At 37.7% G+C, this 16744-nt stretch overlaps 1 protein-coding gene across 1 annotated transcript in view; it reads right to left on the bottom strand.

Moving 5' to 3' along the window:
- PINX1 (PIN2 (TERF1) interacting telomerase inhibitor 1) overlaps nucleotides 1-4988 on the bottom strand; it is a 38959-nt gene extending 33971 nt beyond the window's left edge. Inside the window, 5 exon segments of the mRNA XM_034421310.3 lie at nucleotides 208-300; nucleotides 1451-1529; nucleotides 2219-2311; nucleotides 3035-3144; nucleotides 4894-4988. Of these exon segments, the coding sequence (XP_034277201.2) occupies nucleotides 208-300; nucleotides 1451-1529; nucleotides 2219-2311; nucleotides 3035-3144; nucleotides 4894-4912 (394 nt within the window). The 5' untranslated portion in view covers nucleotides 4913-4988.
- Nucleotides 4989-16744: the final 11756 nt, after the last annotated feature.

Below are 16744 nucleotides of genomic sequence, written 5' to 3'. Positions count from 1 at the left end.
ATCCTACAGGTACCAACACACATGCCTCAGCTTCAAATTTAACCCTTTCCATGCTACACATTCTCCATCAAATAATCTAATTCTCAACAATAATTTGATATATTTAAATAGATTTTTTTCCAGTGTGGTTACTGTGCTGATCACATTAGAAACATTTTAATGGGTTTTTTCATGTAACAGGTTTTATTTAGTTTCATTTGAATTTACCTTTGGCAAATTTCACATAGTGAACTCGTTTTTTAGAGATCTTGGATTTTTCTTCGAGGTTAAAAGTTTTCTTTCTATTTTTGTAAGTAGATTCTAGAATAGAAACAGAAAATTACATGAGTCCAAAATCTATAGTCCTCCTGACATACTAAATTCCAATGTAGAACATCCCCATGGTATTTCTTGTTTTCCCAGTGCATCTTTACTGATTCTTACAATAGCAATAGCTTGCTCCCAGCTGTTAGCTTTGGAAGCCATATTAGGCTGAAAGCTTCCATGCTGCCACCTTCTCATGTGTGGGAAAGTAGGAGGGGGGATTTAGTAGAGGGGTTGTCTTTAGACATAATAGCATTCATACTGTCGGTCAAGGTCAGGCCAATCCTGCATCTGGAGGAGTGGTCAGGGTGCTGTCTCAAAATGGGATGGATAGTGATTGGACATGTGAACGACTGAGGAATGAGGGGATGGTTTTGGGGGTTTTGATTTACTGAGGGAAAACCCGGACCTCTCAGATTCGGGTTTTCCCAGATGTGCCAGTTTACTTATTCTAGTAAATAGAACTTTGAAAAATGCTTGCTTCAAAGTTTTTACTTGGAGTTGGGTTTTTTTCTGGAACGCTGACACCAGCTCCTACTCTTAGTGTTGTTTTTCCCTGAGTTTCTCAAATTATAAAAGTCTTGCTTCAAGTTCCAGCAGTGGATAACTTGTGTAAGAGATTTGTGTTCTTCTCGGCCCTGTTGCCAATCAGCCAGAGAATGGACAATTCAGTTTTCGCTTTGGATCACTATAAACAGGAAGAACATGTGCTGAAGAATGGCAGCTTTTTCTGTGTCTGTCATGATGTGAGTTGTTCTTTCAGACATCTTCAGAAATGTGTGTGAATGGACACTAAGATCCAAAGGCAAATCAAATGTCAAAAGCCAAATGATGCAAAGTGATCTTGATGATAAAGAAGATCTGCATCAAGATGAGGATCTCAAAAGGATAATTCCTCCAGACTACAAGCATCACTCTTTTGGTAAAACTATCAGCAGGATGTGAGAGTAATGCCCCCTCATCCAAAATTCATAATCCCAATCCCACAAAATTCTAATGTTCGGCAAGTCTGACAGGGTAGGAGGTGGCTTTAATTTCATATGCTTGCTCTCAAACAGCAATAGTGACCTCATGTGGCCAACATACTGTATGTAATTTTATATTAAGATTTTCAATGCCAGTTACTCTCAAAGTTGAATCATGTTACCTGGGTCATCTTGTGCATAACTGTTATTCAACTCTGCCAAAAGCTGGTTGAAATCATCTTGGTGAGCAATCCAGTTGTCCTGCACCCAACACACAAACCAAATGATTACAATCTAAACTGATCAGGAATGAGGGAAAGATGACAAAAAAGGCATGTCTCTTCCATGTTCTACTGATTCAAATTCAGACCACCAAATCAGTTATCATAAATCTGAGTTTGGTATACAAACCATCATCTATACTCCCAAATGCACAAGCAGAAGAGTCATGATTTAAAGCTGCTTTACTTTGTGGTTCACTACATTCTACACATCCTTGATGTGATATAGTAGCCTCTAGAAGCTTTGGGGTTTAGCAATTCAGAGAAACTTGGAACTAAAGCTTGCAATGCTGATTTGATGGCTAACTGTAAACTATATTTATAATTTTATACATCATACAAATTGTAGCACTTCCATTTCAATGTTGGTTTAATGCATGAACTGAACATTTTGCACTAAAATTATCAACATTCTAAATCATTACAAACAGCCAACTAATTCAGTCTCATATGAAAATATTTTTGTCAAACCAAACAAAAATGCATTGTAGTTACTTTCTGTGTCTTTCCAAATCAAATTAACTTTACATCTGCTAAGTTTATAGACTTAATTCTATTTCTGTAAAACCTAATACAAATCCTGATTTATAAATGTGTGTGTGTGTGTGTGTGTGTGTAAGTGCTTGAGCTACGAGTCTGTGTAGCCTCAATTCTATTACCTCCACTTACCTCCTGGCTCACAGATGCTCCCAATCCCAATGTGTTGTTCTTCACCTGAACCTTAATATGCTCTGTGCTGCCTTGTTCTTGAGCCCCAAGCCCCTAGTGGAAACAAATGACAAACAGATCTGTCTTGGAGAACTTCATTTGTTTTTAGTGTGCACAAGGGTGTCATTTTTCATTTTGTTTTCTTTTTTCAATCCAATTATTCTCAACAAGTTGAAATAATTAGAAAACAAAATAAAACCCACACATACTAAAACAACTAGCAATCAGAAATCAACCATTCATACTTGCAGAGAAAGGGAAGTGAGTCCCTGAGGTTGCTCCTTTTGTACGAGATGGAAGCTTTCTCTTACTAATCTGAAAACTCTTGAGGTATATCTTCTCAATGATTCTTGATTCTTAGGCAACAAATGGGTCTAGAAGGGCTTCTGCTTGCATCAGCGTTGCACTCATAAGGCAATACAAATATAAGAGTTTAACTGGGACAACTTTCCTGTAATGAAAGTCCAGGTTGAGGCACATCTTCAAGATTTAACAACTGGATTCAGGATAGTTATTTCAGGAAATTTATCCAGAGTCCTTATGCCAAGGGAAATCAGTTTGCATTAAACTTCAGATTTTATTTAAAAAGTAATTTGTTCCAGATTAAAGCAAGATGATCCTTGTTAGGAAGGCCAAGGAGGCATCTGATCTCCATTTAATTTCTTTTTCTGGCAACATTTACAATACTTATTTTATTTCATAAACATTTTATTCTCTAATTAACCTTGAAAATACTAAAGAAAACTTAAGCAACTATTTTCAACCATACGAATTTACCTTGCCTTTTGACCATCCCATTTTTTCCAACATCTTCTGGCCAAATTTTGATTCATCTTTACTCCAAGCACTGTTCCGGGGATCCACAGACCATTTCAGTTTGTGACGTGCTACAAGAGAAAATGAAATGAAATCTAGTTATATTTTTAAAATTGAAATTGGAAGTCTTTCTTCTTCACAATTAGTGCTTCTCCTAACCAAAGCACTTTTTCTGTAAAGATTTTTAAATAACATTTTAGGGAATGAGTACACAAGGCACTGGGAATCCCAACAATCAAGCAGGATGATTGACAAACCATTTTAAACATTTTACTGATAAATGCTTAATGAGCTAATATCATATTCAAGTCTGCCATTTTGTAGTAATTTTGTAAATTTCTATGTTCCCAAACATTCATCTGCAGCATTCCTTAAATCTGTCCAAAGAAAGAAAAAATGATTGATGAAGAAGAAGGGTCAGGAAATAGGAACTGCTGCTGATAAAATAGTAATAATTGAAATATATATTATAGTTCTGATCTCAAAAACCAATTCAATATTAACTTAGCATTTTATTTATTTATAAAATTCATATGCTAGCTCTTTATTGAGATAAATTAGGCATCTTACAAAGTATAAAAAGATAATTTGGAAATAATTAAAATTATTAACAAGGATTGAATAGAAATTAAAAATCAAGAGGATGAATGGCATAGGGGTGGGATGTTCTTTGTATTGCATCAGCCACTCCCAGTGTAGGACCCCAGGCCAGCTGGAAGTGCCAGTTTTTAAGATCTTTCTGGAAGGCCAAAAGGTTGGGATGAAACTCATTTCTGGCAGCAGAAATTTCCAAAGGGTGGGACCCACAGGAGAAAAACATTTTCTCCTGGATGCAACCAGCCAAAATTTCTTGGCAGACGGGGTCTGTAGCAAGTCTCTTCTGCTGGAGTGAGTAGGATGGCCAATTCCATTGGGGTGAGATGACTCCTCAGATACCCTCTTTGATATTGCACTGACTAATATCGCAGCACTGCTCACTAGTTTACAGATAAATCTAACAACAGTATTTAATGCGAGTTTCTCTCTGTCCCCTCTATTCTTTAATCCTCTGGAGGCACTTTCTATGGCTTCTCAAACTCAGCCTCTTAAAATGTGTGTTGGGTACTTCGAAGCAAGTTACAACGGTAAAGCTTCCCTTAAACCCCCCCCCCCCCTCAATATTGTTTCTAACTCCTCTGATACCATTTGGGGGCAGCATATGCACGTGAAATAATTTTTTAAAATGATTTCCTAAAACCCACAGCACAGAAATCTACATTACGTTCTCTGGCTATGAAAATCTGGACGACCAAAAGATGCAAATAACACTGTACTGTCGCCTAGTAGTCATCAGGGCAGAAACACTGCTTTAGATCTTCACAGGGTTGAAAGCGACCTTGGAGATCTTCTAGTCCAAGCCCCCCCCTCCCCTCCCCCGCTCGAGCAATTGAAGAACCAAACAAAGATTTGGAGACTGAATGCTTTTGAAACCTAGAAGAAATAAATAGGATAGATAGATAGATAGATAGATAGATAGATAGATAGATAGATAGATAGATAGATAGATAGATAGATAGATAGATAGATAGATAGATAGATAGAAGCAGCTGCCATTCCCATGCTTTGCTTATGGGCATCAATAGCTAATCGTCCCATACTGGAAGGAAGATCCTGGCTGGATAGAGGTTTAAATCTCACTTTATCATAGCTCCTTTACCCAAATCATAGACATCGGATAATGATCACTGGAAGATACGAGGCGGGGGATGGGGGTTATCAGTTTCGCTCCCATACCTCGCGCTATTTTCTACCTGCTCCGTTTCAACCGGCTTCATACTCACGTTCCGCCAGCATCGCCATCTTGCGGGAAAAGAGGGGACCTTTCACTACTTCGGGCGCGCGATCGCCGCTTTATAGGCGTCTAACCTAAATGCCCGATAAAAGAAGGCGAAGAAAAGAAAAAGCGAGAGGACTTTTCGTGTATAGATAATTAGGTGAATCCGAAGGAGTGGCCAACCCCCCTCCCCCAAAGCGAGTGTTTTTGCCTTCTTTGATTAGGCCGCAGAACAGATGATTTCAACCCAAGGCTACATTAAAGATCTCTAATTTCCTCTGTAATTAATATAGAAAGGCGCAACTTATTTCACGTTGTTGAAATCCACGTAAGGACAAGTTCGCTATTTGTGCGTTTGAGGTTCCCAAGCAAGAGGAGCTTTCGATCGTTTGTACATCTGCAATCTTTGAAATACCAATGCTTTCATAAAGGGTAACGAAAACTAAATATTAAAATAGTGCAATAAGTCAGCCAGAACAAATAAACTAGTCATGACAAATTTTGTGTGTGTGACTTCGAGTCAATGTTAACTCCTGGCCACTGCCTGGAAGACACTTTTCTGGGCAAGATTTCAGAAACCGGATTGCCATTGAGAGAGAGAGTAGTTTAGGGTCACCCAAGCTGGATTTGTACCCAAAGAGGGACTAGAACTCATGGCTTTCCCCTTGTCCCACCACTACACCAACCTGGTTCTATTAATAAAAATTATAGCTTAATAAGTACGATATTGGGACTTTTTAAAAGCATTGATTACCAAAAAATCTAGTAAAGTAGGAGTCACATTCACCCATGGAGAAAGAATCCAATAGGTGAGTCAGAAGGCAAGGACAGATGGAGGAGAGCCACTCAGCTTCTGGGCAGGCTGCTATGAAGCTAGGCCACAGCCTGCAGACTACAATAGTTAGTCTTAGACTTAAGATCACAATTGTGTCCAAAATTTCTGTTGCTAAGTGAGACGTGAGTTTGCCCCATTTTACGATATTTCTTGCCATATTGTTGGAAGAAATATCCATCTGGGTTCAGTTCCAAGTGGGGAGAAAGACACTGCAAACATGAAGACTGCTTGAAAAGATGTTTAATGGTGGAGAGGACCACATGGTTTTGAGGTCCTGGGCAAACAAACACATTGGTGGGTAAGAGAGCGAGAGAGCGAGAGAGAGAGAGAGAGAGAGAGAGATTGAGTTGATTTATACCCTCTGTTGGGCTTTGAATTTGAGCTTGTATTCTGATTGGTTGACAGACTTCCATGGAGCCATGCAGGGGTAACTTTGTAGGTTGTCTTTTGAGTGCCAGGCTTGGTTGAGCCTTGCTTGGTGATGCAATCTCCCCAGGTGCCATATGTGAGTTCTGTTGCTAGATGAGTAGAGGGCTAATCCTATCTTTGTTGGATCTTGGGTGAGGACATTTGCTTATGAATAGACCTAGCTATCTCTTTCTCTCTGAAGTGCTGACATCTGCGGTGGGCTATTGAGAGTGTGGGGGCTATTAAGAGATGACCACCACGAAATAGTGTTAAAAGAGTGTGTGTGTGTGTGTGTGTGTGTGTGTGTGTGTGTGTGTATATATTTATATATATATATATATATATATATATATATTGTGTGTTTTGTATTTGTCATATTGTGTTATAATAAAAATTAAAATTAAAAAAATAAGTGAGTCTGCTTCCTGCATAAAAACATGTTTTTCCATTTCTCATCCAGGAAAGTATAATATTCTGCCTTTTTAATATTTCCTAGAATATTTCATTTTTCTAGGAGAGGGGTAGGGATTCAGCCAGTTCGCACCACTTCGGGAGAACCGGTTGTTAACTTTCTGAGCAGTTTGGCAAACTGGTTGTTGGAAGAAATCATTAGGGCAGAGAACCAGTTGTTAAATTACTTGAATCCCACTACTGGTGCTAACTTCCTACAATAGTTAAGGTAGTTACAAAGATGTTAAGTGAATCTGGCTTCATCATTGACTTTGCTTGTCAGAAGGTTGCACAATGATCACATGACCCTGGGACATTGCAGCCACCATAACTATCAGTCAGTTGCCAAGCCTCTGAATTTTGATCACGTGACCATGAGGATGCTGCAACGGTTGTGAGTATGAAAAATGGTCATAAGACACTTTTTTCAGCGCTGTTGTAACTTTAAATGGTCACTAAATGAACTGTTGTAAATTGAGGACTACCTGTATTAGGAGTTGCTTTTAGCAGCCATAACTGGTTGCAAAACTCTACATGATCAGTAGATGGCAGAAAAGCACTACAGCAGCGTTTCGCAACCTTGGTAACTTTAAGATGAATGAACTTCAATTCCCAGAAATACAAATACTGTATTTGTATTTGCATCTTAGATACGGTGCCCCTCTTGTCAGAAGTCAAAGACTAAAAAGCCTCTAGTCTGCTGGTGCGATTTGTCCAAAAGACAGAGTGAAGGGGAAGTCCATTCAACCACTAACCCACGGCACTTAAAAACAATCCAAAACAACCCCAAACCCCAAACTACAGTGTAGGAAGTTAGCACCCACCCCTTTCCTGGAAGAATGAAATATTTTAGGAAATTTTAAAAAGGCAGAATATTATATTTCCCTGGATGGGAAATGGAGAAACATGTTTTAAAGACAAAGCAGCTTCCTGCCTCTCCCCCCCCCCACACCTTTGTTAATGGGCCAGAGGCAGAAACTTAATCCTTTGTCAAAGAACCATCATCTGCAACACAATGGGACCCATCTAGGACAGAAACTCACCACATGGCACCTGGGAAGATTACACCAGCCAGCAAGGCTAGCTAAGACCCCCACCCCCTGGGAGTCTGATAACCAGTCAGGATACTCTTTCGGGGCCCCAGGAAGTTCAAAGCCAGAGAGAGCATAAAACCTGGGGACTCGCTGTATCTCACCCTTTTCTGTTCAGGAACTCAAGCCATGTGATCCTGTCCACCATTAATCCATCTTTCCAAGCAGTCTCCATGTTTCCAGTGTCTTTTTCCCCACTTGGAGTTGAACCCAGAAGGATATTTCTTCCTACAACAGTTTACCTATAAAACAGCCTCAGAATCCAGGTCTTAACCAGCTTTTGCATCACTCGGATAAATTTTTGCCTTCCAGTAGCTCTTCTGGTACCCAGATCCCCCGCCCAGCCTTTTTATTAAATTGGATGCTTCTCTTTTATGTTTGGAGGGTTTCTTTTCTAGAGAGAAGACACCTAGTACATCTCTGTTCTGACCTAGGCTTCCTGAGACAGTAAAAAGCACACAATTAGGCCCCAAAACCCTCTTTTTATTTCAACGGCTGTGAATTCTGTTCATTCACAGCCCGTAATGAGTCACAAATAGTTTGTAAAGAATCTGACAGAAGTCTGCCACAGTCCTTCAGGATAAGGCTGATAAGCACCCACTTTTATCTCCCTTGATACCCTGCCAAAGACCTAATTGGCAATTAGCTTTGCAAGGCCACATGGAACACAGACTCAAAACGGAGCTTCAGAATTTAAACTGACCAGCATGAACAAAGTTGTTTCCTGCAAAGGTTCACATGCCTTTACTCCTCCTTTATGTCTTATGGGATGGGCCAATCATCTCCAAGCCTTACTCCTGAGTCGCCCCTTTTGTCTTAACTGTTCTTGCCTTCTGGCAATTCTGCACATGCGCGCACTGGGAACAGGCTCCCCCTGTTCCTCTGCCTCGCTGACGTCAGACTCTGAAGGCTTTGGAGTCAATACATAACTCCCAGATGGCCCTGGCCCTATCTCTGCCTCCAACGCAGAGTCCTCGTCCAAGCCTTCCCCATACTCCAGGACTGGCCCATGTTCCTCCCCAGCCTCCAGCCTGCAGGCTCCTGGCGGACCACAACAATCTCTAGCCTTTTCCTTATCTCTAAAGTAGGATGTAAATAGATTTTATATTAATTAGAAATAACCATAGATATATACATGTTAAAGCAACAGTTCAGCTTGCAAATATAGGTGCAGTTAGAGACATCTTCAGTTATGATACTCCATAAGAAAGAGAGGAAAAAAGTACTTACTACAAGACACTTAAAGAGTCAAGCCACTGTCATTTCAGGAGGTGAAGAGAAGAAGCAGTAGGCATTTGTTAATGTAAATTCCGCTTGCAGAGCTGGTCTGGGAAAAATAAAATGAACTGATACTGTTAGATTTGATATATATTTTTTAATAAATAAAAATATAAAAGAATTGCTTTTGTACTGTGTCTTTCATCAAATCCTATGAATCTCCTGGAAATCCTTGTTACGCTAGAGATGGAAGAGAGGACAGGATGAGATGGGAAATCTTTGTGAATTTCATGCAATGCTCCATGTAAGGAATTGCTTCTCTTTTTCCTCATCAGTAAGTTAGACAATTGTTAAATAAGATACATTTAATAAGGCTCACTAATAAAGGCTATGACCATCATATTTCTGCTTTTACATCAAATGATTAAGATAAGTAATATTTATCTTCCTAATACATACAATGGGGAGGGAATAAGGAAGAGACAAAATATAGAATAGAAAAAAAAATGTGAGAGTACCTCAGCCAGTAAAAGTTAATAGGAATTTATCATAGCTCTCAGTAACAGTTCCATGCTTGCATTTGAATAAATAAACTATATAAATCTTTCACATGTTTTATTCTCAGTCTCAGAATGTTTGCTGTTTCCTTTCAGTCAAGACTGCAATTAAATATAGAAATTTCTAGTGTGAACAACCATTTCTTTACATTAAAGGCAGGGTGGGGGGTGGGGATGGGTAACTGCTTTGTTTGTAACTATCCTAGTATGGATTTTGGAATAAAATATTTTGAGACTCAACTTGTATTTTGTTGCCATATGGAGAGAAAATATCAAGTCAGAGCCATTACTTGGGGAATGAGCTATGAATGCTTTTAGATGAAGCTTTTTATTGTACAATTGTCGTGCTTCATTTGAAGAACTTTATGGGGCTCTTCAGACAAAATTGTTTTCCATTTATTTTCCCACTGTTTTCTCCATCTTTTTATCTTATAACAACATAAGAAAAAAAAAACCCCATTAAGGAGAGAAATGCTGAATCAGTGCTCCATGCCTTTTGAGTGGTAATTCACCCACCCATTTGGCCCCTATTGTTACATATACCTTTGTCCAAAGTTACAGACCTTCTTATAAGACAACAATAATCATAGTTTTAATTTCATTTTACACAAAAAGGATCTGCAACATAATGCAGTGTTCTTGTTCAGGTTTTCAGTCTACCAACCATCAGAGTAGACGATTCTATCTTTTTTCCCAATTGTTTTTCAGTGTAACTCCAACTATCTGTTAACATTCTTTGTGCACTTAGCACATGGTAATTTTGGCCACATACCTGTCATGCTGCTTTCCTGGGGCTCATGTTCTGGATGTAACTAGCTCCCAAGACTCTTGAAACCAAATGAAAAATATCTTTTTCCATTGAACTGTGTAAGAACAAGTGACACACTTGGACTCATCTTGAAGACATTGCAAGAGGCAGTGAAACATTGGAGAGAGGATAAAGAAGTTGGGGCACAGATAATGTTTTGTTCACTTATTTCCAGTTTGATGTGGTCAACAAAGAAAGAAAAATACTGGAAAAAATCAATTGGCTACACAAATGGCTTCAGATGGTAGATGGTAGATGTAATCTTCAATAATGGGATGTATTTCCATGATGAAAACACACTTGCAAGATATGGGGTGTATTGTGCAAGAACTGAGAAGAATGTATTTGAAAGGCACCTTGTAAATCTGATCCAGAGGAGTTTAAACTGAATCTTGGGAAGAGAAAAAAAAGAGACTTAATAAATATTTAAATGCCAAGGATTGGGACTGGGATTGGGACCAATACACAGGATGTGGAGGCACTCAACAATGAGCTCATAAAAACAAAAAGAAATCAGTCATGTTATGTGACCCTAAGTTTTTAGTGTCTCTGTACTAATACTGCTAACAAACAGGTAGAATTAGAAGTCTAAATATAGGAAGGCTAATATGATATGTTAGTATAACAAAAACTTGGGGAGAAGAGAAATACATGAATGGAATGCAAAGACTGAAGGATACAACTAATTCAAAAGGTATAGGCTAAACAAAAGAGGTGGAGTGGCATGAAAGGCAAAGGAAATGCAGATATGTGTACAGAACCAAGAATTTGAGAATCCAGTCAAAAGTATTTAGATAAAAACACAAGTAATACAAGTAAGAAAAAGCAATAATAGTATTATTGTGGGAAATATTCTGTAGACTGCCAAGTCAGGTAGAAGATCTAAGTAATGCTCCTGGACCAAATTACAAAGTTTTCAAAAAGGAGAGATGTACTAATAACGGGAAACTTCAATTACCTGGACATCTGTTGAAAAAGCAGCTCAGCCAACACTGCAAGTTCCCCAAATTAAAAGAAGAAATGGGGGCATGTTAGGAAACTATTATGTTTGCAATAGGAATCATTTGACTGAATTAAGAGTAAAACATATATAGAAAATAGTAACTATGTGCCACCAAAGATATGCATTAGCAAGTAGCTATTATCTGCAAAAAGAAATTCAGAAAACCTGAAATGAATGTATACTCTAGGGATGCTAAAAGCAACAAAAGGGCATTTGGATCAGTAGTGGTTTTCACTTACCTTTGCTACTGGTTCAGAACTGTGAGTGTGCATGTGTGTGCACTCGCTTTGCTCACGCACGGTGCTTCTGCACATGCGCAGAACTTTTTGAACTTTGCATGCGCAGAGCATCCGTGATGACGTCTGGGTGGGTGGGCGGAGCTTCCCACTGCCGCCGTTACCGGTTCACCCAAACCAGGGCAAACCAGTAGAAACCCACCACTGATTTGGATTATGTTAGGGGTAAGAAGAAAAAGGATGAGAAAAAAAATCTCACTGCCTTCTTGTGCATTGGTCTTCTCCATAATTCAGCTGGACATGAGTAGAAGTACTAACACAAGAAGGGAGTAGCAACTTAAGGAAAGAGATTTTTAGGGAGCACTACTTGGCTGCCATGAAAAAGATTGTGTCTCCTAACCACATCAATTATATCAATGAGATATGAAAGAAATTGCAGAGCTCATATTGGAGCCCTTTTTGTATTGTTGAGAAATGGAGAGTAGAGAGTAGTGCCAGAGCAAATATTCGTTTCTATCTTCAAAAAGATAGGAGAAAGAAACGGATAACGATGGTCAGCTTGACATCACTACTTGGCAAAATTTGAGCAAATTTATTAATTTGCAGTTAGTTCATGAGTATCTAGAAAAGAATATATTGTTCAGCAGAAGCCAGCATGGGTTTATCAAAAAGAAGTTATGCCTAATTTACCTATTCTCTTATTTATTTAAAATGACCTTGGAAATACAAAGGACATAGTGGCTTAATTTCAACTGACAACTTTCCTATGGAATCCTAATAATGTTTGAGGATGCTACAGTAAATGATTCCTGCACTGGGCAATGGATTGAAGCAGATGAATTCCATAATTTCTTACAACATGTACTGTACATTCTGTGACCTGCCACCCTAAAATTGTAGATGCAAATGAATGAATGAAGGTGAATGAATGCTTAACTGCCTGTCAAGTCGCTCCTTGACTCTCCCTAGCTGGATATGTGCAACTTGGCCAATTTAGAACACTAGTGGAAAAAAGTTGCCCAATTGTGAAACAGTCCCACTCCCACAAGAAAACATTTGATCAAAGTACTACTTAGGTACCCATCATGATACCTTATGCTTTGAATATAAACAAATGACAATAGCTTTTTACTCTCCAGGACATGGCTTTGATATTGTTCACTAATTAAGTCACTCAAGTAACCACCTAATTCTATTCCATCTCAACCAAAGTCCAGCCTTAGGGTCAAATATGTCATGTACTCTTCATCCTAAAACTTACAGCTTTGAGATAGACAATGTTTGGTTTTTTTCCCCCTACCTAAGGGATTTTGTTTGTTTTCTTCATTAGGCTACTGAGAATTACAATGGGTATTTTCAGCAATATGATGATATCAGCAGGGGAAAACCCAAAGATTTTGAGGGTTTTTTTGTGCATTTTTTTTCAGAGTTGTTTTTTTTAAGTCAAAATAGGTCCAGCTTTCCACATTTGAATGAAAATTTGTGAAAAATTACATTTGTGAAAACTAATCTCCTTCACTTCACTAATCACTTCACTAATCTCCTTCCCATTCACTTTCAGTAATATAATCTAGAGGTATAACATATAGGCTTCAGCTGTGCAACCCGGGATTATTAAATATGGGTCTGAAGGATGTATATTAATTTTCAGGAAAAGAACTTGGGACATCAGTATATTTGTGAATTTAATTCTAAATTTAATGCAAGATGGCCAAGGCACTTTTTTGCGATATTTTTCTAGTATTACACTATTCCATTTTGGTCCCTAATCTGTATTCGCTGGATTAGAAACTCTATAGCATGGGTGTCAAACTCACTGCATCACATTGCTGTCACATGATGTTTTGTGACATTTTCCCCCTTTGCGGAGCTGGGGTGAGTGTGGCCTGCACATGACGCATCCGGCCCGTGGGCCGCCAGTTTGACACCCCTGCTCTATAATTTTTCTTGAACCTTTGTTCCTGTCTCTTCTAGAGACACAAGTTGCTTTATATAAAAAGGGAGAAAGCTTCACTTTTTGGAAAAGTAACCGCTGAATTCAAATATCTAGTTCCATTCATGATGTAACTTATCGCTGAATTGCCTATTTCAATTTTTGATGTCTTAAAAATAGCAACATTGCTTAAGAAAGGATTGATTAAATAGCGAATTAAGAACATTTTTTTTAACAGAGGTGATCAGTGACCCTTTGTAGCATGTGTTTCCTCTTGCCTAACAGAGGCTGCACTAAGACTTGTAGTAAAGAAACACTTCTCTTGAATTGTATACAAACAATTAGAGAGCTCTATAACATCAAAAATAACTAAGGAGGTAGTAACTTCATAATTCTAAGTGCATCTGAATGAACTGATTTTCTGAATCCATTTCAATCAGGCTTTTGGACTGGGATCTTGTCTTTTAAAACCATTAACCATTGTATCCTTTTGAATTATCTGGTAGGATTTGGCCTAGAGAAATAGTGATATCTATCCTTCTAGTTAGGCCTAGATCTGAAGATGTTCCAAGGAACATTTTTTTAAAAAAAATATTCCGACCTTTGGCTTCTATCTCATCTCCTATGCTGTCAACATGTACATGAAATTGCTCTGCTGCTTCCTAATATCCAAGTCCACATCAGCAATCAGTGAAACAAGCTTTAACTAAAGCCAGACAATATAGAGATTTCAATGGTATGTAGGACCCTGGAAGGGAGGTTTGAGTGGATTGCATGCTCTCTGAAAAGATTTACAATCTGAAAGTGTTCCTTGATCCCAATTGTGATTGGATTTGCAGGTGATAGTTGTTTATGAGGAATTCCTTTGCACAATTACACCAAGGAACAGTGACTGATTTCTTAAACTGCTCAGGTGTCTAACTGGCAGCCCACAGGCAGGATGCGTCACACGCAGGCCACGCCCACCCCGGCTCTGAAAAGCAAAAAAGTCACAATACGTCAGGATGTGTCATGTGACACGATGGAGTTTGACACCCGTGTGCTAGATAATGTTTAGATTATTTACATTCCATTTTGACTACTTTAATACATTAATCTTGAAAAGAATCCAGGCAATTGCAACTGACAGAAAATGGAACAAAATATAGGGATCCTATGTTTCTACTGAAAGATCTGCAAAGTTACAAGTGGATTGCCAGGAACACTTAACGGCACTGATATTATCCCTTTAACAGGTTAGGAATTATATATTTTTTTTTAGTCAGTTGCAAATGTGTTAAGATCTGCAGGAGATTCCCACTTGAAAAATCCCCCTGTCTATCTTTCTGTAATGTGATAGTGGGCTTTCTACTATCTTGCTACAGTTATGAATGACAGATGGCCTCCATTTAATGCATTTAGAAAATCTATAAAGATACATCTTTTGTCACTTGATCTTTGTCACTTGTTAGATCTTCAATTGCTAACATCAGCTGTGTTTAAAACAAATAACCATTAAAGAACTGATGGCAAAGATATAGCTCTACAGATATTCTAAATGCAGACAATGGAGGTTATCAATTTTTAACTTTATATATTCAGCTGTTTTATTGGATGCCTTGAATAGAAAGGCAAGCTATAAATTAAATAAACATTAATATATTCATTGTAAATGTAGAAGAACACAGAGATAAACTTGGAGGTATGCAACAGCCATTAAGAAAACATTGGCTTAGCCGAATAAGGCAGGAGGAGCCAAGGAAGAAAATGGAGATTGTTATACTGTATCTTTATTTTATTTTTTTATAAGAAAGAAAGAAAGAAAAGCTGTTAGCCTTTCAAGATTCTGTTACAGTATTAAATGCTATAATAATAGAGTTCTTGTGTGCCTATTTTCTGATTTGGCCTACCGTAAAGATCTAATATTAGATGTAAGATGGGGCCTTAGTTTTAAGGATAGCTATCTTAAATTTACTTTTTTCCAAAAAATTGATAATATTAGAATTCTACAGGGTTACTTTTTTGGGATAAGTGCATCATTCTAAGCAGCTTTTAGTTAATGCTGTTATATATATATATATGAAATCTAACAATATGCATCCTTATAACCAATTAATGTGCACATGAAGACTCTATATAGCCTCCCTGAATCTGGGATCTTTGACCATAATTGCAAAGAATTATGGAACGTATTTAGAATGATCTCATTTTAGAGAAACCTATTTTTTTGGACATAAACTGTTGTCCTTTCCCAGAAAATTATCATTAGAATGAAGGCTGTATAAATGAAGTTAAAGAAAAATACCACACTGTGGATAATCACAAATAACAACAGAAGATAGAAGCACAGTGTGCTTTCCTTTCATATAAATGGGAGTGATCTAGTTCTCTTAGCTGGCCTATATATTTTACCTTGCAATTGTAGTGAAACATCATGCAGTATTGTTATTATATTCCACCACAACCATTTGAAGCTTGGTTTAGTTTGGAAAAATGGCTTTCAGATAAACAGAAGATGATGACAGAGGTTCTATACTAAAATTCAGTTGTTCTAAATAATTGTAGATGAAGTTCTCCAACAGTTTAACTAAGCATGGGCTTAATTAATTAATTAATACATATGTTTATGAAATGTGCCTGATAAAATAATTAGTATCCGATGTGACTTGTTTCTAAGTGAAACTGCTGAAGTTTAAAAAATTGTATAAAGAATCTGGCAGGGAACAATAATCAACAACACACAACCATTATTATTAAAATGGACTGTTTATATTATCTCAGTTGAGTCAATACAGTATAATGTATTAAAATGGAAAGGTACAAAATTGAAATAAATACTTTCTGAGTCATGTATAAATCTTTTGTCAAGATGACATTTTGTTTTTGTGTTTTTGTGGTTTTTTTTGTTTCTTTTCATCAATACATGTTTCAGTAAAACATTTAAAATGACATTTAAAGTATCAACAAAATATGGTTTGTGGAAGAAAGACACTCAAATCAAACAAATTTGGCTAGTTTTGGCATGAGATTGTGACATAATTTGGGTTCCCCAAAACCACGTAAATGGTGGTAAAAATATTAAATACTTCAACTCATTTTAAAAAAATAAACAGGCTTTACAAAAACCCCTCTTATCCTTAACTCAGCCACTCTCCTGTTTTCTGCGCTTAACAATATATACATTCATTAGTGTCCAAGGGAAGACAGCCACTGACTTTCATTGCAAATAGCTTGGTGGAGGAAAAATGACAATAAATGAACATTATGCAACTTGACAGGAACAATGCATACTTTTTTAATAAAAAAAAATCAGCCTCAGCACTGCAGAAAAATTGAACAA

Source organism: Pantherophis guttatus, chromosome 1 (genome assembly GCF_059756535.1).
Source record: "Pantherophis guttatus breed Tessera chromosome 1, ASM5975653v1, whole genome shotgun sequence".
NCBI classification, from domain to species: Eukaryota; Metazoa; Chordata; class Lepidosauria; order Squamata; family Colubridae; genus Pantherophis; species Pantherophis guttatus.
Note: the sequence above shows the minus strand (reverse complement) of the source record. Positions and strands in the feature narration are given on the sequence as shown.